This window comes from Empidonax traillii, unplaced genomic scaffold (genome assembly GCF_003031625.1).
Source record: "Empidonax traillii isolate 1590-97213 ecotype Southwest subspecies unplaced genomic scaffold, ASM303162v1 scaffold454:size726355, whole genome shotgun sequence".
NCBI lineage: Eukaryota > Metazoa > Chordata > Aves > Passeriformes > Tyrannidae > Empidonax > Empidonax traillii.
In genome coordinates this window covers 180,796-207,848 of record NW_020955647.1, presented here as the reverse complement: position 1 = coordinate 207,848, position 27,053 = coordinate 180,796, and the positions used below count along the sequence as shown (strand labels likewise).

At 49.8% G+C, this 27,053-nt stretch overlaps 1 protein-coding gene across 1 annotated transcript in view; it reads right to left on the bottom strand.

Annotated features, from left to right (window-relative positions):
- SKI (SKI proto-oncogene) overlaps window positions 1-26,448 on the bottom strand; it is an 84,524-nt gene extending 58,076 nt beyond the window's left edge. The window contains exons 1-2 of the mRNA XM_027895246.1: window positions 25,667-26,448; window positions 24,633-25,554 (exon numbers count right to left, since the gene is read on the bottom strand). Coding sequence (XP_027751047.1) covers window positions 24,633-25,544 — 912 coding nt within the window. The 5' untranslated portion in view covers window positions 25,545-25,554; window positions 25,667-26,448. The remainder of the gene's footprint in view (window positions 1-24,632; window positions 25,555-25,666) is intronic.
- Between the last annotated feature and the right edge of the window lie 605 nt (window positions 26,449-27,053).

Here is a 27,053-nt window from a genome sequence, read left to right as displayed (position 1 = left end):
ACAGGCAGCTCCCCAGTCTCCCCTTGGTAAATCCCAGGCTGCAGGGGATCCATGGAAGCTGGCAGGGCATCCTCCTCACTGACCACACAGCTTTTACCCTCAGGGCTGGAGATCCAACAGGGAGGTCAGAATCCCACACTGGAGGGAAGGATTCCTGGTCCTGGGCTGTGCCAGCAGGAAAAGCTCATCAAGTCACCAGGACACAGCAGAGCCAGATCGGAGTGTTCACCAGGTAACTTCTGCTGTGGCCACAGCCACGCCACGGGGTGGTTCTCTATCTCAGCTCACTCCTCGAAGGAGCAGAGAAATGAAATCCTTTGTCTCAGGGTCACACAGTGGCTCTCTAACACACGCAGGTGTGGAACAGTCTCTGGCCAACTCAGCAGGGAAGGCAGAGGCTCCTGGAGGAGCTGCTGTGGCTGCAGCCCCACAGCCTGGGATGTCACTGGGGCAGTGGATCTGAAGGCAGTTTCTGTACATGCAAGAGCCAAGCCCTGTGCAGGGACTGAGCTCCTGTCACTCCTCCTGCCACTGCCCTGGCTCCCACGTGCCCTCAAATCCCAGCGCAGCAGCTCTGGGTGCGTGTGCCAAAGTGCAGGCACGGCCGGGCTCTCCGGCTGGAAAAAGCCCCGAACAAATCCTTCCAGACAGCGCTGGAGAGGAAAGGAGAGGAGACACTGCCGGATCAAAACAGCCACCTGAGCTGACCCCTCTCCTGCCTCACTTGCAGTTACATAAGCCCGGAGCGGGAAGCGCCGGGAATGCAGCAGGATGGAAGGGAATGCGGGGCCCTCCGAGCCCATCCCAGGCAGGAGCTTCTCCAGCACTGCAGGGCTGTGTCCCTGCCCTTCCCAGCAACACAATCATCCCCTGGGCACCCAAAGGCCAGGAGCAGGTGGCACTACAAGTGTGTGAGGGGACACGTTTGATGGAGAAGAGAAGCACAGACTGTTCTGCATCACTGACCCGAGGAGTGACACCGTGACAGACACAGCCCAGTGATGTTCAGACACTTCCAGGACCCCTCATTCGGGCACCAGGAGCCCCCAGACAGAACAGAAATGCCTGCAGGGTGTTTACTCCTGCTCCTGTACCCAGGGATGGTGGGTAAGGAAGGGGGGCTGAGGCACATGCTCCAGTTCTGTGGCTGAGGAAGCGCTGCCTCTGACTCCAGGAGCAGAGCTATCTGGAAAACTGTGTGCCAGGATCAAAATAAACTCCGGGGAAGAAAAGAAGTAACACCTTTTGAACTCATCTATGCAAGTTAAGTGAACAGGCTGGACCAAGATTTACCAAGAGTTTTGGTTTATTCATGTTGTTTTCTGAGTCTCTCCACAGTCTTAATGGGGAGTGGCAAAGGGCATCCTGAAGATCTTAAACACTCTTTATCCTGCAGAGACCCAAAATAGCATCTTGTGATGTACTTGTGAAATTCTAAAGAAGTCACACAAAAGCCCAGAAGCCACAGGCAGGGGAAAATGGAGCACAGCAACACATCTTATGATCACATGGACCACAGGAACATACAGGAGAGGGGGAGAGAGACATTCATGCCCTGAATGAGTCGTCAATGGGAGCCTGGGAACTGCATGTTTGGGAGAACTTTAAAAGGGACTTCTAAAGAAGGGGCAGGGGCTTTCCCAGCACTGGCCCCCGACCAGTAAATCACTGAGTTCACTGGCTTTTTACTACCACCCGTATGGCCCTGCTGGAGAGCCTCCAGTTTTCACCAGGATCTGACTTCAATTGCTGCTCCCAGAAGATACTCGGGCTCAGATCAAAGAGCGCTGAACACTTTTAAAGGCTTTAGCCAGGGACCTGTGCTGTGGGTAATTTAATTAACAGTTCAGCATCCAGTACAAGACTGCAGCCAACTCTGATACTGCAAGTCTTGATCCCCTTGGAGAATGACCCAGGATTATTCCAGGAGAGAGAATTCATCTCCTTTTGCTCACCGGCTGTTCGTAGACAAGGTCATTAAGCGCGACACCACCGAGCTTCCTCTCCTCTCTCTCCTTCTTACTTTAGAATGTTTCCTGTATCATATGAATGAAATGTTCTCTCCCCAAAGCTGTCCCTCAGAGGCCCAGCAGCCAGGCTGTCCCACTGCCCATCCAGGCTCTGTGAGGTTAAAAACATTGATGTTACTCAGAGGGCCCTGAAAGGTGGTTTAGAGACGTTCTGAAAGTCACTGCTGAACCAGGAATGAGCCCTGAAATATTTCTCCATCTTTTCAAGAAGAGTTTCCTGGAACCTGCTGACCCCCCTCCTAAAGAGGAAAGAGCAAAATAAACCAATGAAAGAAGGAGAGGAGAGACTCCTTCTTGTTAAATCCTGTTTCTGCAAAAGCAGAACTGGCTCAGGTAGTTCTGCTTTTGCTCAGTTCAAATGGAAAATTCATAGAAAATGGAGAGACAAGCAATTCTGGGGCTCCAAAGAAAAGCCACCTACCAAGCTCCTTCAACCCTCCTCAGATGAACTCCATAAGTATTGGTTCATTTACAGCAAGACATGAAGGACAGTGGGTTGCTGAATATGCTTTCTCTCGGGAGAGCAGCAGAGGGCTGTTCTGAGTGGGGAACAGGGAGCAGTAGGAAGTTACCCTGTCTTCTCCACAGAAACACAAACTCTACACTCCCAGTTTCTCCACAGTCACACAGATTTTCCAGAGGCTCGGTGGAGTTTACAATTTCCAGCCTTGTAAGGCAAGTGAGAGATGAAACAGAACAGATTTTTCTTCAAAGGAACTACTAATGTGAAATTACTTTCATCATATCAAATTTTGGCATCAAGTGCAAAGAGAGATCTAAAACTCCAACTGCATCGACATGCACAAATAGGAACTGGAAGCTTCATTTCACTATCATCTTATCCAAACAGATGATGCTTTATCCCATCACAGCCAGTGCAAAGAACAAAGCAATCCTGAAAAACAGGAGGAAGAACCTGGACCTTGTTTATGCTCAGCTATCCATTAGCACACCCACTTCCATCAGCAGGAATAAGAGGGGTCAGAAAGGACAAATCTGGGCTATCACTGCTTACCCACTGCCTGGTGCCCCGAGAAATGATTCTGAAGTTTGGCAAGAGTCACCTGTGCCTTTCAGGATGGGCAGTTTTAGAATGTGCGTGTGTGGCACTTCACGAACGTGGGGCCAACACCAGGCGTGTCCAGCTGCACCCACAGACCCAGGGGGGGCCTCTGGAGATCACAGGCAAGAGCAAATTACGCTCCAGTTGTGCCAGAGGAGCCCCAGCCTGCCCTGCTTCCCGTCTGAGTCCCACACAAAGCACCAGTGACACCTCCCTGGCACAGCTGGCAGTGAACAAGCCCATCAGAGACAGACACTGGACATCCATGTGAGCGCGGGTTTCAGAGTCACTATTGTTTTCTCCTCCCCGGGAAGGGAAGGGATTCCCCATCCCCCACAGCCCTCTCTCCCTCATTTCCATCTGGCTGACGCTGCACCAACGCTGAAGCTCCAGCTGGATCCCACAGCATTGTCTTGAACATTGTGTTCCAGCCCAGCTGAACTCGAGGAGCCTCCCGGCTCCAGCACAAATCACAAGGCTTTATGGACACACAAGAGCAGCCTCTCACTGACAGCCGTGCCCCTGGTACCCAGAGGACAGGCTGGAGCAGGGACAGGCTGGGAGCAGGGACAGGCTGGGAGCAGGGCTGGCTCATGGAGCAGGGCTGGCTCATGGAAGCAGGCCAGTTGTTGTGCTCCAGGAGTTTTGTTTGGGTTTTCAGACACTGCCTCCTTTCACAGCAAGCAGACAAATGGGGAGACTCTCTCTCTCTTTCCCTAATGAGAGGGGGTTTACTCTGGTGCTCCTGAAGCCTTCCCAGACTCCCACAGTGCCACAGTAACTGGTACTTTTAAGGCAGGATTCAGTGGAATGGGGAGCCCCCAGCACTGGGGTCACAGCTCCATATATCTGCATTTTTCCTCTCCCCCAGTGAAATGCGGGAGAGCCTCTGGCCACAACAGAAGCCAAAACCTGGCTCCCAGTTGAGTTCCCAGAAAGAAACCCGTGTAAAGGCAGTCCCTGGCATTCCTGAGGGCAGGGAGTTTCCCCTCCCTCCTTCAGGCAGAAGGCACTGCACCTTGCAGGAAGAGTTAACAGGACTGGGCTGTTTCATACTTCACCCTCATCAAACATGGGAAGAGGCCTCCCATGCTGGAAACTCCTATGACCCAGTTAAAGACAGTGACCCAATTCTGTTATGTCAGGAATGAAGTCCTTCTAATTTTCTCAAACAAGAGCCATTTTGACTAAACAATTCCATACCAGTACAATCAGCCCTCACTCACAACAGATATTTGTAAATTCCTTTTTTCTTGCCACAGCCTTACCCTCTCACAGCCCCGTTCGTGTCAGTGCATCTTCAAGCGCTTCACAAATTAGGAAAGCACATTTAATACACAGTAATTGCCCATATTCAGATTCCCCTCTTGCTTTCAAAGGGAAGAATTCCAACCTCAGACCAGAAGGAGACCTTTCCAGTAAACATCTGCACTGGTCTGAGCGGTGCCTTCCAGGCAATGCTACTCCTGTTTCTCATTTACACGAAACTCTCTTGGTCCCCTGAGTAGAAGGGAATGCACATGTGCCACGAAATGGGAGTGTGTTGGAAAGTGTCTCTGGTGTCAGGGGTGAAGGAGCCCACAGAGCCACAACAAACCACAGAACCCTCCCAACCCCTAAAATGGACAGAACTGCAGCACTCCAGAATTGCTGACAAACTGCTAAGAACAACAGTGACGATCCACTCTACAGCCCCTTCTGTTCCCTGATGTCACATGTTCATTTCTCAATTCGTCATATCCTCGATGTGCAGTGAACACAAGCAGAGTTTAGAGAGGAGGGTTAAGGCTCTGGCCAAAGAGCCCAAACTCAGAGCTGTCAGAAGAGGGGGAGGCACAGTTCTTTATTCAGCTCAGAGCTTTGACAGGTTTCTATCTGACCTAAACCTGCCTTGCCAGCACAGTAGAGTCAATCTAAGATTGCTGGCTCTGAGCAGGGACAGATGTTATCTCACAGCTGTCATTATGCCATTGACTCACATCACCTGAGAAGACCTCTGGACTGCAGGGCTGGGACATCCATTACAAACACCTGGGACTCACATCCCTCTGCCTCTCAACAGCTTCACCCCAAACATGAAGTCCTCTGGCAACTCCATCAAAAAGGCTATTTTTCCCCCCCTAGTTTTACTTTTTAACGAACAGGACAACAGAAAGAGAATGAAATACTGGCAGAGCTCAACATCTGTAGAACCTGAAAAATTAATTCACACGTTCTTCCCCTGGCACCTGGGAACACCCAACTATGATAAAATAAGCAGGTCTGACTGTATGGGCATCAGCACCACCTCACGTGGCCCGATGCCTTCCTTTCTGCCAAGGAACATTCTCCTGCCCCTCACAGATCTGGGCTCCTTTACACTGGTCCTGCCCCTTTCCCACTGTCTGGAAGATCAAATGAGATGAGGAGCACATCCTTCTGCCCCTCCCAGGCTGGGACCCTCCCTTTGTGCAATTGGTTAAAAAGAGGAAGTTTTCCTTGACACCAGAGGAGTGACACCCTGGAGACAGCGCTTGTGCAACCTCCCCGTGGGGCTGTGCCCGACTGCCCGCCAGAGAATCAAAAATAAAACTGCAGCACGAGGTTCCACCATCGTCTCTCCCCTCCCTCAGCAGAAGGAGTTGCCCTGCAGGATCCCACACAAAGGTCTACAGCAAATTAATGCAGACTGAGTTTGGCAGGAGCCTGCCCAGGCCCCATCCCCGAAGTGCCACCAGAAGGGTTCCGTGTTCACAATAAACACGTTTTTCCTTTAACACGGTGCTAATTAGAGAAGGAGAAATTGCTTGGCACTTTCTCTTCTGAGTACGTCAGCAGCCTCTGAGGACAACACTCCTTGTCTCTGCCACTGCCTAAATTCAGAGCAACCACAAGCCTGTAATGAGTTACGTGTGAAAGCCAAGGTGAGGTAACGTCTTGGCACCTTCCATACATATTCATGAAGAAACAACAGTTCTCAGCAGTAACACACTCCTGGGTACATGGAAAATGCTCCAGGAGTTCCTCCCAAGACCCGTGTTGGGCAGGCAGGTCCATCCTGGAAGTCCTGCCTCCCTCAGAAGTGGGGCAAGCTGCAGGGAAGGCGCTGGCCCAAGGTCACCCAGCTGAGATGGGGCTGTAAAAACGGTCTCTTGCCTCCACGTTCTGCCCTGCTCACCGAGCCAGCATCACCTCCCTGCACCTCTGGGAATAACAATAACACCACCCATGGACAAGTCAGACCTAGCAAACACCAAGTAATTCCAGAGGAGGGATGAATGAACTCCTGTGTAGTTAATTCCAGGAGCTGATCCAGTTCGGGCCTGCCCACGAACAGAGGGAAATTCTTTCACACACACAGGAAGAAGAAGAAGAAGAAAGAAAGGAAGAATGATGAGGAAAAGAGACAGAAGTGAAGTACAGGGTAGAGAGTAAGGCTGTGTAATCCCTGAGCAGGAGCTGGAACAGCCTGGCTGCCCCAAGGACGGAGCTGCCTCAACAGGGACCCGATTTTTAAAGTGCATAAATGTCTTGCTAACCTGACTTACCCTGCACAGCCTCCAAGGTGTGCTTGTGGCTTTAAATATTTTCTTGTTGCTGCTTTGAAGGCAAGAACAGACACGATCTCCACAGCACCCACTGCGTGGCTGGGGGGGAGGAGGAGGAGGTGAATACTGTAGCTAGCTGAGAACTGTCAGATTGTGTTTGCCATCAAGGAATGCCATTTCCCAACGCCTGAGTTTAACTCTGGAATGAGATGCACGCTGCTGCTGACCCCTCTGCCGACACCCCAGAGACTCCCTTATCTCATCAGCCCCTGAGCAGCCCATCCTCACTCCTCCGCGTGCCTGTTCCCAAACTGTCAATCTCCCCGCAGTGACTCACAAGGTTCTGAACCCACCATTCGCCTCTGAGTCTCACTATTTTTTCATACGAGTCCTTCTGGTTTAGATTGAGAGGCGTCTTATTCTTCTTAAATGTTAAAAGCGAAATTAAAAAAGATTCACTGAGAGCAATGTGCCCTCAGCACAACAGCCTCCCCGAGAGCTGTGCACACTTCAAAGGCAAACACAGCAATCTCACTCAGCCCTCCCGTCAGAGTGCTGTAAATTAGGATTCATTTGGCTGAAGTCAGTCAAGCCACAACCATTATAACAACCACTGTGAGCAAACGCGGAGCAGGGCCTGCCCAGGGGCACATTGCAGGAGTGACAGTGGGCCAGAAAACAGATTGCAAGGGTGCACTAAAGTTTAGGTCAGCTCTACAGGCTCTCCCTGTGCTTCCCTCACAGCCCTCTGCAAACAAGGATCCTGTTTCCCCCACACGATAATCCTCATTATCATACAGTGCAAGCACCACCTGTGCGTTACTAACGCAGCCCTGGGAGGTGGGGTGGATGGAGGGAGATGCCAACCAAAATTCCAAGGCAGGCTTTGTTTGTCATCCCCACGTGGCACAGATGCATCACCCACCACGGAAGGCTTCAGTGCCTTACCTTCTGTCACCCCACAGTTGGGATTATCCCATGTTAAGGCTCCCTTAAGGAGGCATTTCACAAACTGGTGGAGTTCAGCCACGGGTAATGAAGTGTCTGAATGCCTCCTCAGCCAGTCCCAGCGCACAGAGCAGGAGGGACACGACGGGACACAGGCAGCTCTCCCCAAAACACTCACAGGCACATTCTGATATTCCTTAAGCCACTGGATAACTTGACCAGAATGGAAAGGGTTCCAGCAAACACGCTTATTTTCCAGAGAGCACAGCACCAAACCCAAACACGCACATCCATACATTATTGGATTTGCTGTTTTAATCAGCAAGTACCAGCGGCTCAATTAGCCTCTTAGCAGTGCCTAAATGGCACTAATTCAGCCCGCTGGCTGCTGCAGACACACAGCCCGGGCTGTCCCCTCGGATTTCGCGGCAACAGCACGGCCATTCTTCTCCTGACAGCACCAGGGGCCCAGACAGTCTCCTGCTCCCCCTCCCTGCCTCTGTTCTGCCAACCACACAGAAAGAAAAGACCCCAGGGCTGACTGTGTGTGAGCGTTGAGTAGGAGGGAAAAGGAAGAGGGAGACACTATTTCTATTCATTTTACAGCTTCATCCATCAAAAGCCTTTCTAAAAAAAAAAAAAAAAAAAAAAAAAAAAAAAAAAAAAAAAAAAAAAAAAAAAAAAAAAAAAAAAAAAAAAAAAAAAAAAAAAAAAAAAAAAAGAGAGAAAAAATGAAAAATGCATTCCCAAAGCTCGTGGTTTGGAGCAGCAGCCCAGTCAAGTGTTAAGATACTGACCTAAGCTTTACCCAGCACAGCTCCTGCACAGGAGGTTAACAAACTACAGAAGTACTGCTGGAGGCAGTATCTGATGCTGTCCAACGCTTCCACCACTGCTGGTCTGCTCCTCGTGTTTTGGGGGTTTAGGACGAAGGACAAACCATCAACACTGCCTAAAGTGGGAAGGTTTCACTTGTCCATCCCCAGCAGCAACACCCACCACACCAGCAGCCAAACCAGCCAAGCCCAGCGTGCCTGGAGCACTCACCAGCACATTTGTCCGGGTAATTTTTGTGGCTCTCCCTTATATAACAACTAATTTTCAGGCAGATTGATTCCCTGGTGAGTTGTTGCACATTGTGCAGCCATAAAAGCACCAGTGACAGTCAGAGAAGGTGACAGGAACAGTAGGCTGGTGTGAGGGTAGAAGCCAAAAGGACTTTTGGCAGCAAGTGAGTAGATGTCAAATTAAAGTGACCAAGCAACTACAGCTTCAAAAGTATTGACTCACTATGAACAAAATGTGCTGTCAAAACACAACATGTCAGAACTGAGCCCATCAGATCTAGTTTATATGATGACTATACATAGAATTACAGGTCAGGAGAAACGCAGGAGATCTCAGGGGAAAAAAAAAAAAACCTTTGCTAATTAAGTTACAACGTGGAAAGCAGAGTATTCTCACCCAGGAAAAAAGAGCAAAAGGCACAAGAGCTTTTCTCACTCATTTCCATAACCTTTCTCACAACTTAAAACCAAAGGCTCATTAAAAAATGGTCAGGAGTGGGTTCACTCTTGGTTTGAGAGCCACATTTGCAAAAGAGGTAATATTGCTTTAAATCCCTCCCAGCAGCTTCCCAGCTGACAGGCACTTGGCATCCAAAGGCTAGGTAGGGACTTGGCAAACACACAGCATTTCTACAACAATATTTGCAACATAAAATGAAACAAACAAATAAAAAAGAATATCCCTTTCAAGTACTAGACAGTAAACAGGCCCTGCACTCCCACTCCCCTTTCCTTATTAATATTCAACAGTTTAAAATAAAGATGTACCAAAAAACCACCAGGGAATCCAGGGAATTCATTAAGCCCTCAGTATTTCAGTTCACCAGTCCCTGATTTCCAGTCAGCTGAAGATGGAAAGTCATTACTTCAGCTACAGCCCAGGTCAGAGGGAAGACTAATCTCAGAGTGACAAAGCTGCCAGATTTCAGGTTCAGGATGGATGCAGCCTGCTTTGGGAATTAGAAGGGAGAATAAGGAGAATGCAGTATCTTAATTAAGGAAAGCCAACCAAGCCGTGCCAACAAACAAGGACGTGTAGTCAGGCAGCACAAATCGGTGTTTCTGAGGGGGAGGCACAGAGTGGAACCTGGCACAGCAGGGCACAGGAAGGAGCACGTTTCCTCTTCTTGCATGTTGGGGTGGGTTTGGTGCCTGGTTTTCAGAGGTGCTCATGTACAAATTCCACATGTCCTTCCCCCTCCCCAGCTGCTGCCTCCCTACAAACAGACACTGCCCAGACTGCTCCAGAGCCCCCTCCCTGCAGAATCCCCCTGCACCAAAGCCAAGAGCACCTTCCTGCACTGAGAGGAAACTGCAGCCAGCCAGGGGAACTCCATGGGAAGTGAGCAGGGACAATATCCTGCCTGCTGCATCCCAGCTTCCCAAATTCAGTGCTCCTGAATCCACTGCCCACCCCTGCAGGAACTGCTGCTCCTCCTGCAACTCTGGCTTTATAAAAACACTAGAACCAGACAAGCAGATCTTTCTCGGGGTTTTTTGGGTTGTTCTTAGGCAAGCCTCAGTGTGCCACAGCCTGGGATTTGGGAAGAGCTGCCTTTCCCTGGGTGCTGCAGCGAGCAGGGCAGGCAGAAGCTGTGCCCGAAGGAAGAGCTCCCAATCAAAGAAATGGAACTGCTCAAAAACGTCCTCTCGAGTAGGGGATGTTACTGCAGCTTATGGACATTTTGTCTCCCCTCGTCAGAAAAGCTGGCTTGCTAATTTATGGGCAGAGTGGGAAAAGCAGAGGGATACAGACAGACACAGAATACTTAAAACAGGCCTCAGAATGGAGACAAAGCTCCCCTTTCACCTCCTGCTGCTATTTACCATCTGGGATCCTGAAAAGGGGGTGATGGGTAGTTTTGTGATAGGTTTGGCAAGGGGCAGGACATTTAGGATTTTCTGTGTGTAACGAGGTCATGTGTCAGCGCCTTTGCAGCACATGGGAACACCGTCCAAAAGGAGCTCCAACAAAAGGGGTTGCCCCGGCTGAACTGGAAAGAAATTCTCTTTTAAAATATCCTGGCACCAAGGCAGGATCTTAATAAGATTAATAATAATAAAAAAATTGCAGAAAACACCTCCAGAACGTAGCGTGGAAAAGAACAAAAAACGTGAAGAGTGAGCACATCCAACTAAGAGTGGATATTCTATAGTTTTACATTTTTAGAAGTAGTATGAAAATTTAAAAGCAAAATGAAGATTCTGAACCCCAGCATTTTCACTCCTGTTTGGAAACCAAACAGCTCAGGCCACCCCATGTTTTTCTGGTAACTTTTGCTTTCTTGAGCCCCTTCCATTGTGCTCACGAAGTAATGGGCTGATATAAAATGTCCTGCAAGTCCATGGAGAGGGAGAAGTGCTTTGTATTCCACTATTCTTCGACATTTCCACTCGTCCTGGGGGCTGGGGTGGGGGAGGCAGCTCTGCATTTCAGTCCCAGCTTGGGAGAAGGGCAGTATTTTTATTCTTTCCAACGCTGCTTTGTTTCACAAAAGCGATTTACAACGAGCAGATAAATGAAAGGGGGGGGTGCAGACACATTTCCTCTGTCTCCATCAAAGGAATTATTAATAGGGTGAATCTCCCATCATCGAGGGCCACGGTAAATCTTTAAACAGGATCCTTTAACCCGAGGACCTGCAGGAAACATGAGCATCCCAGCCTTTTGCCCAGACTGGGTGTCTGCTGACCAAAGGGATTGTAACAGCGCTGCTGCTGCTGCAGACAATTCAATCTGGGCCCTGAATTATTTACAATCTGCCCTCTCCAGGATGCCCAGATGTGAGAGCCAGTCACCAGAACTGATGCAGTGCTTTCCTGTGCTGAAAGTGCTGCTGCTGTTCCTCAGTGCCTCTCCCTGTGCCTGCACATCCCTGATCAGCCCTGCAGCCAAGGGGCACTAAAAGGAAGCTAAAAAAAACAACAAATAATGGCCTTTCACTCCAAAATTCCTTAGTTTTTTTTTCTTAATGTATTGTTCTACTCTGAGACAATAACTGCAGTTTTGCTTTGTCCCCCCAGTCTTGAAAAGGGCTGTATAAAGAGAGGGACACACACATACAAAGGTTAAATGCACTGGACAATGCTCAGTATTTGAAAATGTTACCAAAAAAATAAAATAAATAAATAAATAAAATCACAGTTTTGATAGTTCTGTGGGAAAAAAAAAAAAAAACCTTAGCAAATTTGCAACAAAACTGTTAAGTAATTAAGGCAAGACACTTCACACATGAACTTAAACTGCTAATTAAATCCCCCCTGCTTAATTGACTAGATTTGCATATCATTCAGTGAGGAATGGGAATGGCTTGGGCATTACACAAGCACTTCCTTGTGCAGGAGGCAGCTCAGTAACATAAACTCAGGGTAATAAGAAAAGGCAACACGAGTTTCTGAATGAAAGAGGAATTTTCAGCGTGTTCTGGTGAGGAACAGCAGAGCAGAACCCGCTGCAGTCAGGCACTGTTCCCACAGAACACTCAGGACCACAGCACATGTTTTACAGCTGTGCTGCTCCCCCGTTTAACCTGGGATAATCTGCCCATCTACACAGCTCCCAGCAACTCTCAGAAATGGGTTTGCATCCAATAAAATCTGTTTCTACTTGAAAAACCCAAATACCTTCACTTCTGTAACTGCAGAAAAAATGACCGATGCCTGCCCCTCTCTGCCCCTGAACTGCGGGCGGGTTTAAAGCCAGCTTTGAGCAAACTGTCAGACCTGTAGCAGGGAAGAAACACTTTGACTCTCAGATCAACCAGTCAAGGAAAAGGTGCAATTATCTGCCAGCTCTGTCGTTCCCAAACGACCCAAAGGGTGCAGGATGAAACCAAGGATGTCAGATGGTGATTTTTTGAAGTGGGTGAGGGCTCAGAGTCAAGAACACAAACTTCCCCACACTGTAAGAAAGGTCAGTTCCAGGAGCTGTTCCTCTTATTAATCAGCTTTTTCAGTGAGGGTTCTTCCACCACTGCAGTAATTTGTGAGAACTGAAGGATCAGGGCCACACTTACATTCCAGTCTCCAGAAGAAGAGCTGAGATCGTAACATCTCACCCAGCTCCAGACTTCTGGTGTCACATCAGGTGACTGCACATTCCATTCACAGATATTGATAAGGAGATTTTTTTTTTTACCTCAGCTTCTGTCTTTAAAAAAAAAGAGAATAAAGTTCATTCTTCATCTCATTTTTAAAAGGTTCTCCAAGTCTTTGAAACATTAATATTCTCCCTAACAAAGCCAGCAGCTGCTCTGCCAGTCTGTGACATGGCTGGTTTTGTTAAAAGGGTTTCATGTGGGGTTTTTTTCAGTTCAGTGTGCTTTGCATATGAAACAGGACATTTCCCCACCCTCCACCCCCTCCTAATCCAGAAGGGACCTTACTTCCTCCCTCCCGAACAAGCAGCTCATTCAGCAAAAGGGAAATCCCGAGATGCTCTCGGGCACGGAGCCGAGAGAAGGAGCTTGGGGAAAAAACCAAACCAACAAACAAAAACAACCCCCCCAAAAAAAAAGAAGGAGAAAAAGAAGCGCCCCCAGCGTGTCCGGAGCGGCAGGAAGAGGAGCCCCGGAGCTGGCAGTGATGAACCCACTCCTGCAAACTCCTCCTCCGGGCCACGGCCCTGCCAGGCGGGGCTTCCCAGACCTTGGGCATGGAAACAAAACTCGAGCAGAAATCTGTCCGGATCACAATTTGTGTGTCCGCGTACTTCTCTGAGGCCAAATACTCGCTTTGTGACATCAAACTGCCTACAGCAGCTAATTCCGATGTCACAGGGAATTTTGATTTTGACTGAGAGAGCAAAAAAGTTCAAAAGGGGAGGAGGGGGGTCTAATTAATAAAAAGAGATTTTTTTTTTTCAAGGAAAAGAACCCACATACAAAAAATACAGCAACTTCAGTGTAAGGGTTTCACATCTGCCAAGATGGGATCCAGCTGCTCTTTTGCAAGCACATGAATGAGCATTCCTCTCAGAAACAAAGAAATATATGGAGTTTTGTGTGACTCTACTGAAATCAAATCAAGTTATAATAAGAGAAAACTGCACCAATAAATTAGTCCAGCTAACGAGGGCAAATTTGATAAACTTTTTAGAAACCTAAATTATAAATTTGCATGTATATTCGTAAGAGTGGGATTCAGATGCAGAAATAAGACTTCTCCACTGAAATCCCATTAATCACCCAAACAGTCACCTGTAAAATCTCAGCAGAGTTTGGCCCTTGAATTATCCCCAGTGAGGAGAAGCAGGTCCCCTGGCAGTGATTTCCACCCCAAGGCCCGTTCTGATGGACCAGTGGCCCCAGTGGAGCCAATGCTGAGCCAGAGCTGAGGCACTGGGGACACTCCTGCTTCTCCCCTCTCGCTGCCCCAGCTCCTGCTGATGGATGCCATGTGGATCACCCCACGGCATCCAGGCCGAGAGAGCTGAGTGGAGACCCTCCAGGCCTGGACCTCAGGGACAGTTACAACATTCTGTCTGCTGTGGTGGCAGTTCAGGTTCCTCACAAACACAGTAACTCGGCAGCGGAGCAGCGCAGTGATGTAACACCAGCCAGGGCTGTTTACACAATCCCCAGCCCTGGTTCCAGGGAAGGTGTTCCTGCTGGGAACATCCCCACGCACCGTCCCCCCGTGTCACTGCAGCTTCTCCTGGGCTGATGAAGCTTCACAAACTAAGGCAGAACACGCAAACAAGGAGAACACTGCAATTCTGCAGAGATTCCAGTTCTCTGGTTCTGAGAGCGAGGAGCCGCTGGCAGGAGAAACAACCAGCTCAGCTGTGCACCAACAGCATGGAAATACAGGTGGGGCAGCGATGCAGGGCCTGGGATCTGGTGGGAAGGTGAGCTCAGAGCCCCCAGCGCAGCTCCATCCCACCCTCCCAGTCAGCCCCGGTGTGGAGTGACTGGGACTGACTGGGACAGGCACATTTGTCATCCCCAGCCCTGAGCCGCTCCACTCCACCGAAAGCGAAGCCGTGACGATCTGTACAAATGCAAATGTCCCAAATGCCAAGACTAACATTTCTAAAACCTAATTCAACTCTTTCATTTCTTAGCTGCAGGCCCTTCGCTGCCACTCCTTTTTTCCACCCAAACAAAAGACTAAAGGGATGACTCAAAGCAACTTGAATTTCAAGCTAAAGCCACAAAGCACTGAATGCCTCATCTTTAATATTAAACAGGTGTGCAGACGATATTCATTCAGGCCTCATCGGGGCTGGGTTAATTGTTAAAAAACTGCAAAAAGACCAAATTCACTTAAAAGACACGAGTAAGTTAATGGTACATATAATGATGCAAGTCATACCACAAATACAAGCAAATAGTAGTTACAGCACTGCTAACTCCCTCTAACTCTTTTCCCCTCCAGAGCACTAATTTATTTTTCTTTGTATTCACAGCTTGACGTAATAAAACCATAAAAGTATGTAATAATAAAAATATAACAACCACCCCGAATTCAGTAGTCTTACACACAATCTTTGCTCCTGAATCAACAGGGCAAAAGAAGGATCAATGAATCTGCAATAAAAAAGGGTTTTCAGATAAATGTTTCTAGAAATTAAGGTGTTAGAAAAGGAACACCTCCTTTGCAGGCCAAGGCCTTTGAGCAGCAGTTCTGCATATTCACTGATAGTAAAATAGAGCACTTTACACCACTTTTATCACTGTCTGCCACTGAATATGGCCCAAAGGTTATCTGGCTCCACTGGTTTTACAAAGAACTACACTGTTGTGGCAAAAAAGGGCAAAAAGCCAAATAAAACTAAATCTTTGGCTATATTAATGCGAGCACTTACTGCCTGGCATGTTCCTTATTAGTGACTGAATGGGAACAAAGAAGTATCAATGAGGGCCCTAATGCTGCAGTTTGTGCTCCTGACTCTGATTAACTTTTCCCAGCACCACTCTCAGTACAGTTGTTTCAAAGGAGTATTTCTAAATCATACCAGCATGGGTGAGATAATTCACTGAATAAACTAGAACTGCCAGTGCAGAGTTAAGAATGGCAACTTTTTTTATTTTCTTCTTTTTTTTTTTGGGGGGGGGATGACAACTTATCATTCAAGCCAGGTGAGTTTTCCAGCTGTGGAGTGATGGTGCTTCAGAAACTCATGTTTAACACAGAATTTCATGAGAAGTTCTTAAAACTTCTTTATAAAGACACTTGCAACAAAATGTAAAACCCAGAGAAATTTACTACTTAAAGAGTTTTTTAGTTATTTAGAGAAGTGTTTGGGGCTTTTTAATGGTACAAAGGACAGGACTTCTCCCATAGCCCTTAATGCTCTGGTCTGGGTGATGAGGTGGGGATCGGTCAGAGGTTGGACTGGATGATCTGGGAGGTCTTTTCCAACCCCGGTGATTCTGGGCCATCTGACAGCGCAAAGAAAGCACCACTGCAGATGTGCCTCAGCACAGCCCAGAACATCCAACTCGAGTGCCCAGCTGACGTACCTGGGCAGGCAGAACCAGCACCTGCAGCACAGGTAATGTGGGTAAAGGGCTTCATGGAAATGCAGGATATGGCAGGGAAAACACGTGAAGTGGTTTTTCTTCCAACCCCAACAGATGTTGTTCAATTAAGGATGCAAATAAATCACCCTCTGCATTGCGAGTCAGGAAACACACACATAAAAGCTTTCTAAATACATTTCAGTTTAAACTTGCATAATTCTCCCCGTGGAGAAATCATCTTCAACTTATGTAATCCTTAGAAAGAGACATTATTACATACAATTCTGTGCCACTAAGAAACGAGGAAGACATCTCTAGAAAAGAGGTGCACCCACACACGATTAATTATCTGGGTGTGGAGGGAAGAGAGGGGAAGAGCTGCGGGAGGGATGCAGAGCCCCGAGTGTGCTGTTTCCACAGAGACTGAGCCGTGCCGGAGCTCCAGGGGCTGCTCCCCTTTCACCAGCCAGAACTGTCTGTTATACTTAACCCAGACTTCCGAACACTTGATATCCTGTCTGCTATTTCAATGCCCTTACTCAATGTTTCAGACAGACATTACACAAACTGGCTGGTGAAAAGGGTTGAGAAACCAAGAAGCAATCCAAGTCAATGACCTTATTCTCTAGAACGATCCCACTGACTGCAGGCGGGTGCAGAACAAAGCACGGGGTCCCCCCGAGCCCCTCACTGGAGCCCTCCCCAGGAAAAGGCAAACACCAGGATGGACCTAATTTTGTTAATGTTGCTGCTGGTCTTTTAATCCTTGGAGTGTAAGCAGTCCTTGTGCTCCCAGTGCCACTGATTCTTATACCAAAACAGGAACTGCTTCCATTTCTTTTTTCCAAAAAAAAAAAAAAAAAAATCAAACCAACAGAAAACCAAACATAAAAGTCACATTTTCTACAAAGCATGTACAAAGGTAACCATACATAAATCAATGAACAACAAAGCCAGAACCCAAGTTATTGATTAGCCCCTTTGCTGTTTACCTCCAGCATACAGAATGATGCTGCAATTTTCACGCACACACACACAGTCTCCAGCCTCACGCACATTTTGCCTGACTCTTTCAACAGGACTGTTGGAACAAGGCAAGGCTGCCTAACACCAGGGTGGCAGGACCTGTCTCATTTCACAGAACATATGACTGTGCAGCTTATCGGGCTGTGTTAAATATGCATCCACTGCTCAGAGAAGCCCAGTGCTCTGTGATAGCAACCAAATCAGAGATGGAGCGATAAGAGCTCCACACATGGGAATTCCCACCAGCTTCCAGGAGAGCTCTGTCCCTCACACTCCGACAGCATCAGAGCTCCAGTGCCAGTGCTTTTGTCACCTCACCCAACCAGAAGTCAAAGCACAGCCATTCTCTCGGGGCAGAGGGGCCAGCCCCTCTCAGCCAGGACTGCCCAACACGCTCAGCACCTGCACCTGACACAGCCCCGGGGCCAAGTTTATGGGCCTTGAATTTGTATCAGAAAAAAAAAGCTGGCCCTCATCCCAACTTCAGACATATATCCTCACTGCTAAAAAAAATATAATTAATAAAGAAATGGACAGATCCTAAATACAGGGAGGGAAGAACTGACCCTGTTAGAACTGCAGCACAACCTTCAAAGCCCCTCTCGGACACAGTGACCCTCTCAGCCTGAGTGCAGCTCCCAGCTGGAGAAACTGCTGCCCCACTCAGTGAGAGCTGCTGGGATCAGATCACAAAGGTCTTGCTTATTAATCCTTGCTAATGAGCAGAATGAAACACTGCAGCAGCACAACTGCAGGTTCTCAGACCCAGCCCAGTGCTGTAAGTGCCAGGTCAGGCCATAAACTCCATGAAGCCCCTTTGCCTCGACACTGGCACGTTGTGGTTCAGGATCTGCCCCTGGTCTCTGGTGCCAATGAACACACAGGCAGCAGCCTGACACACACACGAGTGCTGTGGTTTGTGGGTGAACTGGTTCCAATTACTATGGGCTGATTGCTTGAGTGAGAGCTGTAGAACCGGCCCCAAACCCTGGGATTAACCTCGTGTGTTCCAGAAGATCCAGGAGCAGGTGATCCCAGTCTGAATCTCTGCACTGGCAATGAAATGTAAGACATCCAAGACTACACCAAGTGAAAACAGGGAAGGTAAGGGACCAGAGCACATCTTTTCAGAGCAAACTTGCTTCTCTGAAATTGTTTTCCATGAACACAAACTGCCTATGCTAGAGACAGAGAGAGTGAAATAGCATTATAAAATTGGTGATTTATTAATTTATATTACACGTTATCCAGATTCATATAACTTATGCAAACAAAGTAGATATTATCTAATAGAATGTGTATTAACACACATACTCCAACTGACAGATTTAAAACAAAAACATGCTACGTTACTACATTTTAAAGTAATGCTTCCTGTATGTGAAGATCAATTTGAATTAAGTGCTCTATGGCCACTCAGCCAAAATAGATCAGCCTGGTAATTGACAGGATTCTATCAATAGATTCTCCACAATCCAGTCCAAATCACTTCTGCCTAAGCTCTACTTTCTTTCCAAGAACCCCTGTTGGGTTTAGTGCAATTGCTCCATGGCAGTTCCCTCTCAATAGGAATTACAGTGTCAAGTCCAAAGTGTGCTTTGTAAAAAAAAACCAAACCAAGGCAAGCAGATCAAACCAAAGTTTAAAAAACTTGTGTGTCTAAGAATGGACACATGGAGACAGTTCTTCCTGTCACAGCAAAGCAGTCTGGCCAGCTGAGCCAGCAGTTCCATCCCCAGTCACCCCCAGTACCAGCCCTCAGTCCATCCAAACCCCCTGACAGATGGAAATAACTGAGTTTTCAGTGAGCACGGACAGTGCAGCTCTTCAGACACCCGGGGCCTGCTGGGGCTCCCCCCTGGCTGTGCCCCAGTGCTGGCAGCGCTGCAGGAAGGTGCAGATAAGCAGCGAGGGCTCAGGGCTGCGCCCGCTGCGCTGCCCGGACACGCTCGCGCAGACGCCTCCAGACGCTCTGACAACACCATCCCAACGCCTCTCAGCAAGCGCAAACACACCCCGGTGGGTCAGCCAGCCCCGAGATAACCGGGCTCAGGGCCTGGCAGCGACCAGGTGGCGGGCTCCCCACACATCCAAAAAATCAACTGTGTTTACACGCGGCTTCAAAGCTCGCTACTGTTTGGGCAGAACTGAGGGCCAAGCCCCAAACCACAGGAACGGAGAGGCAAGGGAGACGGCCCAGACAATGGAGGGAGAGGCAGAGCTTTAAATATTTTAGGCAGTGATTTTCAAAAGCAGAGATTGCACGTAATTCCCTCCCTAATGCAAGAGAACTGACTTGAGGAACTCAGGAACTGCTCTGGAGCAACAGAGAGCCGTGGTTGACTCAACACCATTAGATCATGTGCAGCACACTCTCTGTCCAACACACATGCACGTACCTGCTGCTTTGTTCTCGACCTACAACATCTGTAGAACTGTTTGCACGCTTGGGAAAAAAACGCTGATGTTTGCTCTAACACTGACACCTCCTCGGGTCCACGGGATTTCGTTTCAGCGTGGTACCGCTTTTGAAGTTCAACTTTTATGTTGTGAAAGGCTTCTGAACTAAATTACTGCCCCAAAACATCAGCATCTTTGCTTTAGGGACTTGAAAATTTTTACTGGAGAATCTCTAAAGTAATTCTTGAACATGGGATAAGAGAACAGACGACTTCAATACTCCGTGGGAAACAACTGAACCCTCAGTCCATGGGCAAAAATTTTCGAAGAATATTTATCAAGTGGCTTTGTACCAAGAAGAATAAATCCATTAAACCCATCTTGCAATCTGAACACCACTGCCAGCGAATGAACTCAGAATCTCTCTGCTACACCTACCATAGGACAGATCCTGTTAAAAAATACAGATTACTACTGCCAGGAGGCAGGACTTCAGGACAAGACACACATCCCAGCTCTACTCCTGCAGCCTTTCAGGTGGCCATAAAGCACGGCTCAGCGACCACTGGGCAGCACCTAAAAAGCCCACAGCCTCCCTCCGCTGCGCTTTTCCACTGGCAGCAATTTCGGTCCTTTGATTCAGCTGCACACTTGACCTGGCTAAACCTTCCTCCAGCTGAGCGAGCGGCGTGTCGTGGCAGCGCCGGGTTGTGAAATAAAGTGGGAGGCCTCATGTGCTCATTTGTGTGTCAGTACCCAGAGTGCTGCTCCTGGCTCCCAGCTACTTCATAGAAGTGCTGCTGGGACTGGCACCGTGGGAACACGGCGCTGCTGCGGCGTGGGAGTGCAGGGACAGCTCCCCCGTGGGCAGGGACAGCTCCCCCGTGGGTAGGGACAGCTGCCCCGGGGTTAGGGACAACTCCCCCGGGGGTAGGGACAGCTCCCCCAGGGGTAGGGACAGCTCCCCCGTGGGCAGGGACAGCTCCCCCGTGGGTAGGGACAGCTCCCCCGTGGACAGGGACAGCACCCCCGGGGGTAGGGACAGCTCCCCCGTGGACAGGGACAGCACCCCCGGGGGTAGGGACAGCTCCCCCAGGGGTAGGGACAGCTCCCCTTTGGGTAGGGACAGCTCCCCCGGGGGCAGGGACAGCTCCCCCGGCCCTGCTCCACACAGCTCTGCCCAGGCTGCGGGTGTGCCCCCAAGCCCAACTCTCGCAAAAAGGCTTCAACAGACACAGTCAAACCCACCCTCCTCCAACAAAGCCTTCAGGGCTGTGTCTGAGCTCACTCAGGGCCAGGGCAGCATCCTGAGCTGTCACACAGGAGGGACACACCAAGGCCAGGTCTGCCCCACAACAAAACACTCACCAAGCACCAGCTACTGAGCTCAACAAAAAGGCCTTGGCACTGATGGTGAATTTCTAGGACCCTGTTTTGCAAGCCTGTCAAGTTATTCACATTTTAGATTTCTAGAAATCCCCCAGAATGGAGTGGTTTTGCTCCGTGCCAGGAACGGGGGATGAAGTGAGAGGCAGGTGGGTAGATGGGACACCCACAGGAGTAAAGGCCACGCTGGTGCAGCGAGACTCTGAAGGACCAGGGAGAGAGCAGAGCAGAACACCACCTGCATGAGCATGCAAGAAGGTGGAAAACCCAGTGAAGGACACAAAATAAGTCAAATGGAGAAATTATCATGTGGCTCAAGACAATAAAGAGCTTTGGGAAGCGGCAGGAAGGTGAAAGGCCCTATGGGAGGTCAATCACCCATCCAAGCACAAATAGGGAGGATATAAAAATAAAAATCTTAGAAGAAGGTAAGAAAAGCAATTGAGGCCTCTCTGGTTCCTGCTGTAGTGTTCCAGCTGTCACAACTCCCTCCTTCACACAGACCTAGACAAAAGCTTCTGCAAGTGGCAAGACCGGGCACCAGGAGTTGTTCAACCAACCCAGCAGACCGAGAGACGAGATACCTACATGCACACATCCCCCTGCCAGTCCAGATGGATGGATATGCACAGCAGATACTTGATGCATACAGAAATATGCATCGGGAATGAAATATCTAGGAAAGCTACGCCTTGTAGCAAAGCTTTAAAACCACACCAAGGAAAAAAGGGGAAAAAAAAAAAAAAAAGAGAGAGAGAGAGAAATAAAAAGGCAGTTTTACCACTACGCTGAATCTGCAACAGGGGCTTGTGCCAACCCAGCTCCTCCATTTAAGTCAGACCCTTAAAAGGCAGAGCTGTGCTGGCAGAAATCTACAGACCTCATCACAGAAACCTCATGAAGACACACGAAAAGGTCAAAAAACTCACTGCTGCTTGAACAGCCATAAAAATGGTCATATGCATCCCATGCTACCTAAATCCTACGAGAGCCCCAGGGAGACACAACACACAAAGCAACGTGTCTCCACGCCACAGAGAAAGAAATAAATTTTAAAAACTGACAAAAAGGCCACTCCTGAGAGCAGAAAGCCCAAAATCTGACACAGCAGCTTATGGCACACCATGCACAGCAACACCTCCGTATAAAACAGAACAAAGCAAAGATCTACATCAAAAAGGAAGCCCACCACAAAGACACATGTGCTTCACCCTTTCATCCCCGGAGACAGCCAGAGCCCCACAGCCTCCCAGAACCCACACAGACCCACAGCACTCCACACAGGCACACGGAATGGGACCATCCTGTCATCTCCTCACTCAGCACCTCAACTTTACTCCATTCCTTGCCCCTGGCCACAGCCTCCCAATCTTGGAGCCTGATTAAATCTCCCCGTAATTACCCACACGCACTGCTACAACACAAATGACCTTAGCATATGATATCCGCTGGCTGAGCCCAGTGGAAAAAGACTTCAGGAAAAGGAAGGATAAGCGTACAAAACTCTGCCAGCACCGTCAGGGTCTCCTCGGGACTGCACCGAAATAATAGGAGCCCTGAGGCCAGTTCAGGAGCCTTGAAACTTAAGCCCAGTTCTGCCCAGGATGTGATAAAATGTTCTGTTTTCTGTATCCCATCATCCGAGCACACACTCACCCCTCTGTCCCTCCCCACCAGACTCTCCGCCACCTTCCAAATTAACCCATGCAGGAGACTTCACATTTCATGATGACGGATTTCTGGCAAAAATTTCCAAGGCATAGATGGCCACCATTTCCTTACAGAATTTTTGGCATTCACTACCAGGTGTGCTGAACTCCCTCTGCAAGGAGTGCTGCGCTCCATGCAGATTTCCAGGGTGGGAGAAGGGTGCTTCTCCCATTCTGAACTGGGATCTATGAAAGGGTCACCAAAAAAACTGAGGCAAAGCCGAGATTTAATAATCTTTTTCTTGTTCTCCACCTGCATCCTCACCTGGGGCGTTGAATAAGTCACACAACTGAAGAGAACACCCAAAAAGCCTTGTGAAAAAGGGAAGCACTTCACTACTAACATTCATTTGAATTAGACTCTGGAAATGACCAAACCAGGAACACAGGACCCTTCTGGAGCAAGAATGTGAAAATTTCTTAATTCTGCTTCCCAAATGAAGCACGCCCTAGAAAATTCCTTTTCCAACATGAAAAATGTCTCCACTCGGAGAGCCGTGTTCTCCTCTCGCATCCATGCTCATCTATCCCACCATTCCATCTCGGCACATGACTGACAGAGAATAGACAAGCCATTAAAAACACATCCACCTCCAACCACGGGGATAATGTGCCTCATTACAGCCCAGCTTTGTCACAGCGTCCTGACACTCCGGGGAGGGAAAGGAGGGGTGAGGACAAGGACTGAGCCAGGGGCAGGACAGAAAGTGGGACTTGAGGAGTGGGACTCTGCTCCTCAATCCAGTCCAATGGGCTCTCCAGGCCTTCTAGGCTGGCCGTGGAATTTTAAAGATCTTTGCGCTTGCCTGGGTATTTTGTTGCATTTTTTTTTAGGAATAAAAACTCAGCTTCAGTCAGACTGAATATATGTCTGCCCCTTTAAATAGGTATTTGGTCAGGTAATTCAGAGTTTTACTGAACGTTCGAGGAGGGCTTCAAACATCACTTGTCTTTGCCAGGCTTGTGCACTGCCCTTGCACTGCAGACGCAGAAACCCAAAGCCAAGCTGGGGAACCTCTGGCGGTGGGGCAGGATCCAAGCAGCAAACCTGCAGCTGGAGTTTGCTTTGCCCTTGCAGCGGGGGAAGGAGCAGAGCGAGCTGCTCATCCCCAGCCAGTTGCACCATCGCCAGGAGCCAGACAGACAGCCCGGTGTCTGTGAGTCCTCAAGGCCTGTGGCACTGCTGCCCAGGGAGCAGGACCGCTGCCAGATGCCAAGGCAGCCTCCCACCCACACACCGGGGATTCTGGGATCTAAAGGCAGCTCAGACTGAAAGAAAAACAAGAGACACCTAAAAAAAAATGTGCTTTAGCCGTCTGGCCCAGCACGGCACGGCAAAGCTCGAGGAGCTGCTGCAGCTGGCCCTGGCCAGAGCCACACTGGTGGATGTATGCATAATCCAATATACAAAAGCCAGGCTGGGGGGGAAATTTAGGCTCCACAGGGATACTCTAAAACCAGGGACGACTCCATTCGCGTTCCGCACACTTAATATGAAATCCAGTAACCTGCATTACCGTCACAGTTATTTTCTCAACAGCCACATTTCATTTCCATACGAGCGTTCAGAGCATGGAGCCCTCACCTCCATCCCTGGCGACACGCAATCGATCAGAAGAGTGCATGTACTCGTGTCTGGAGCCATCAGTACCTGCTCTTTTTTTCTGGCTTCTTCCTTGTCTTGATCCCTGAATGAAGCCCTTGAGACCCAAAAATCACCTACTTCCAGATAAAGTCTGGGGCAGCGTGTTGGGCCTCAAAGATCAGGGTCCACGTAATAGTAAAATATACAAACATATGTATGGAATCTAAACAAACTCCAGCCACCGTGTTCCGAACACAACCAGAGCAATAGAGGTGCCATCTCGAGCACTGCACATGCAGGAGAATGGAGAACACGATTAAAATTGCTAAATGAACTCCAGGGAAAAGCAGCTGGTAACAAATTGGGTATATCGACGAAGGCTACCGAAATCCCCCCCCTCCTCTAAAATTGCAGGCATCACTTACCCGGGGGGCTTTCCTCTTGTATTTGTTGTTATAGTCAAATTTTTCTTTCATTTCATCTAAGAGCTGGCCCAGTCTAGCTTTCTCCTCTTTCCCAGTATAATCCTGGCTGAGGAGGATATAGGATCTCCAGTTTGCAGAGTCAAAGCCCCAGTGGCAAGTCCTGTTTTCCAGCGATTTGTGAGAGTGGACCACAAATTTGTGAGGTGGGTACATGAGCCTGCAGTCCAAGCACTGGATGCAGGCTGCGCTGGGGTTACTGTAAAGCTCTGGCACCAGGAGTCCCTTACACTTCCCAAAGCACTCATGATACACCTTGAAGCTCTTCTCCGTGAGCTCCAGCTCGATTGTGCTCGAGAATTCCTTCTTGCAGTGGGGAGGATAGGTGCCACCATAAAGCAAGGCGTTACAAAGCCTCTCAGCGTCAGTTTTCGTGATGAGCCCGCAGGAAGGAGCGGAGAAGGGCAGGATGCCCATGACTTTGAGGATTTCCAGCTGGTCAGCAGTGCATCTGGAGCAGTAAATATGCAGCTCATCACACACCGAATTAATCTGCTGCAGGGAGAAGTCCCTGAGCACCGAGTTCAGGATCTGGGGCAAGCAAAGCCGCTTCTCTCCACCCACCACGAAGCAGGAGATGGTTTCCCCTTCCAGGATGGTCTCGCACCTCTCTGTGGATCTGTCCGAGGGCATGAAGAAGGGACCAGGCATGACCGGAGGAGGCTGGATGGGGGGCAGATGCAGTACGGGTTCCGCGGGGTCTTTGCCATTGTCTTTCTTGTACATCTCCTGTGCCCATCGTGCTGAGAAAGCAGCAGGGCCACCCAGGGAGCTCATAGAGCTCAGATGAAACTGTTCCAAGGTCTTCTGCAGTCCTGGATGAGGCTGGAAGCTGCTTCTACTTACAGTCTCCATTTTTTAGTTTCTATTCCCAAAACAAACAACAAAAATCCCCAGTTATCTTCCACCCTGGTACAAATCCACTTAAGGGATTTTTTTTAAGGAAAAAAAATATGAACAAAATAAAACAAACCCACCCTTGGTTTTTTTTTTTTTTTCCTCCTTCCCACTCAGCAATCCACTAACGGAGAGGAAATAAATCCTTTCGTATGCGTGTCTCTGTCTTCTTTTCTTTCCTCTTGGTTCGTTACAATTTCAAACCCTCCAAGTCTCCAAGCTGCCCCGATGGAGCACAGAATCACGGCAAAAAGAGGTCTTCATCCGAGCACTCACCCCCTCAGCCAGCCCCCAGGCAAACCGATCCCTCCTCCCACACCTCCGACACTCACACACTCACTCACACACACACACACACCACCCACGGAAACACAAAAAGTCTGTGCCGCGCTCCGAGCACCCGGGGCTCAAATATGTTCTGGCGGCTGCTGCTTCTCTGCAGTGATCCCCCTTCTGTCCATATCCACCGGAGGCAGGCGCGGGGGAGGGAAGCAGAAAGCGGGAGGCGGCAGAAGGCTCGGGCTGTGCGAGAACAACGCAGGAGGAAAGGCCCCGGTCTCCGGCGCTGCCGCGGGGGCTCCGCACGGGCGATGAGCGGCTCCGCTGCCCCTCGGGGTCCCTCTGCTCGGCCGGGGACGGCTCCTCGTCCCTGGGGTCGCCTCCCTGCCCCTAGTGCTGCCGGTGCTGTCGGCGTGCCGTGGGGAGCCGCGGAGAGAGTGCACACATCCTCGCCGCTCCGCTCGCCAGCAGTGACTGAGAGTGCCTGAGAGCTGAGCTAATGCAGGCGGGCTCAGCCTCCCGCCCTCCGCCTCCCCCCCTCTGTTTGTTGGTGTCTGCCTCAGTCATTGAATCCCGGCCAAGAATGTGACCAACTCCCCAGGCCGGGCTCTTCCAGGAACAGCGCCCGCCTCCCCCCTCGCTCTGCGCCGACACCAGCGGGGATGTACCGAGCCGAGCCGGGACGTGCCGAGTCCAGGCGAGCTCAGCCGAGCAGAACCGAGCCGGGCCGAACCGAGCCAAGCCGGATCGAACCGAGCCGAACCGAGCCGAGCTCTGTCGAGCCTAACCGAGCTAAGGCCTGTCGAACTGAGCCGAGCCGAGCCGAGCCGAGCCGAGCCGAGCTCAGCCGAGCCGAGGCGGGCCCAGCCGAACCGCTGCACGGGCGGGCGCGCGGCGCGGCCCCGGCGGCGGCGCCGGCGAGGGAGGGAGGAGGAGGAGGAGGAGGAGGAGGAGGGAGGGAGGGAGGATAAACTGCTGGGTTCACGGACCGCCGCGCCGCCGAGGAGGGCCGGGAGGGCGACGGCTTTTTCCTCTCGCCGCTGGATCCCTGGCAGCGGGGAAACGGAGCGGCGGAGCACGGAGCGTGTGTGTGAGCCCTGCCAGAGCCCTGCCCGCTCCGCTGCGGGCACACGCCCCGCGCACACCGCGATCGCGGGCGGGAACTGCACGGGCCGGGAGTGCCGAGCC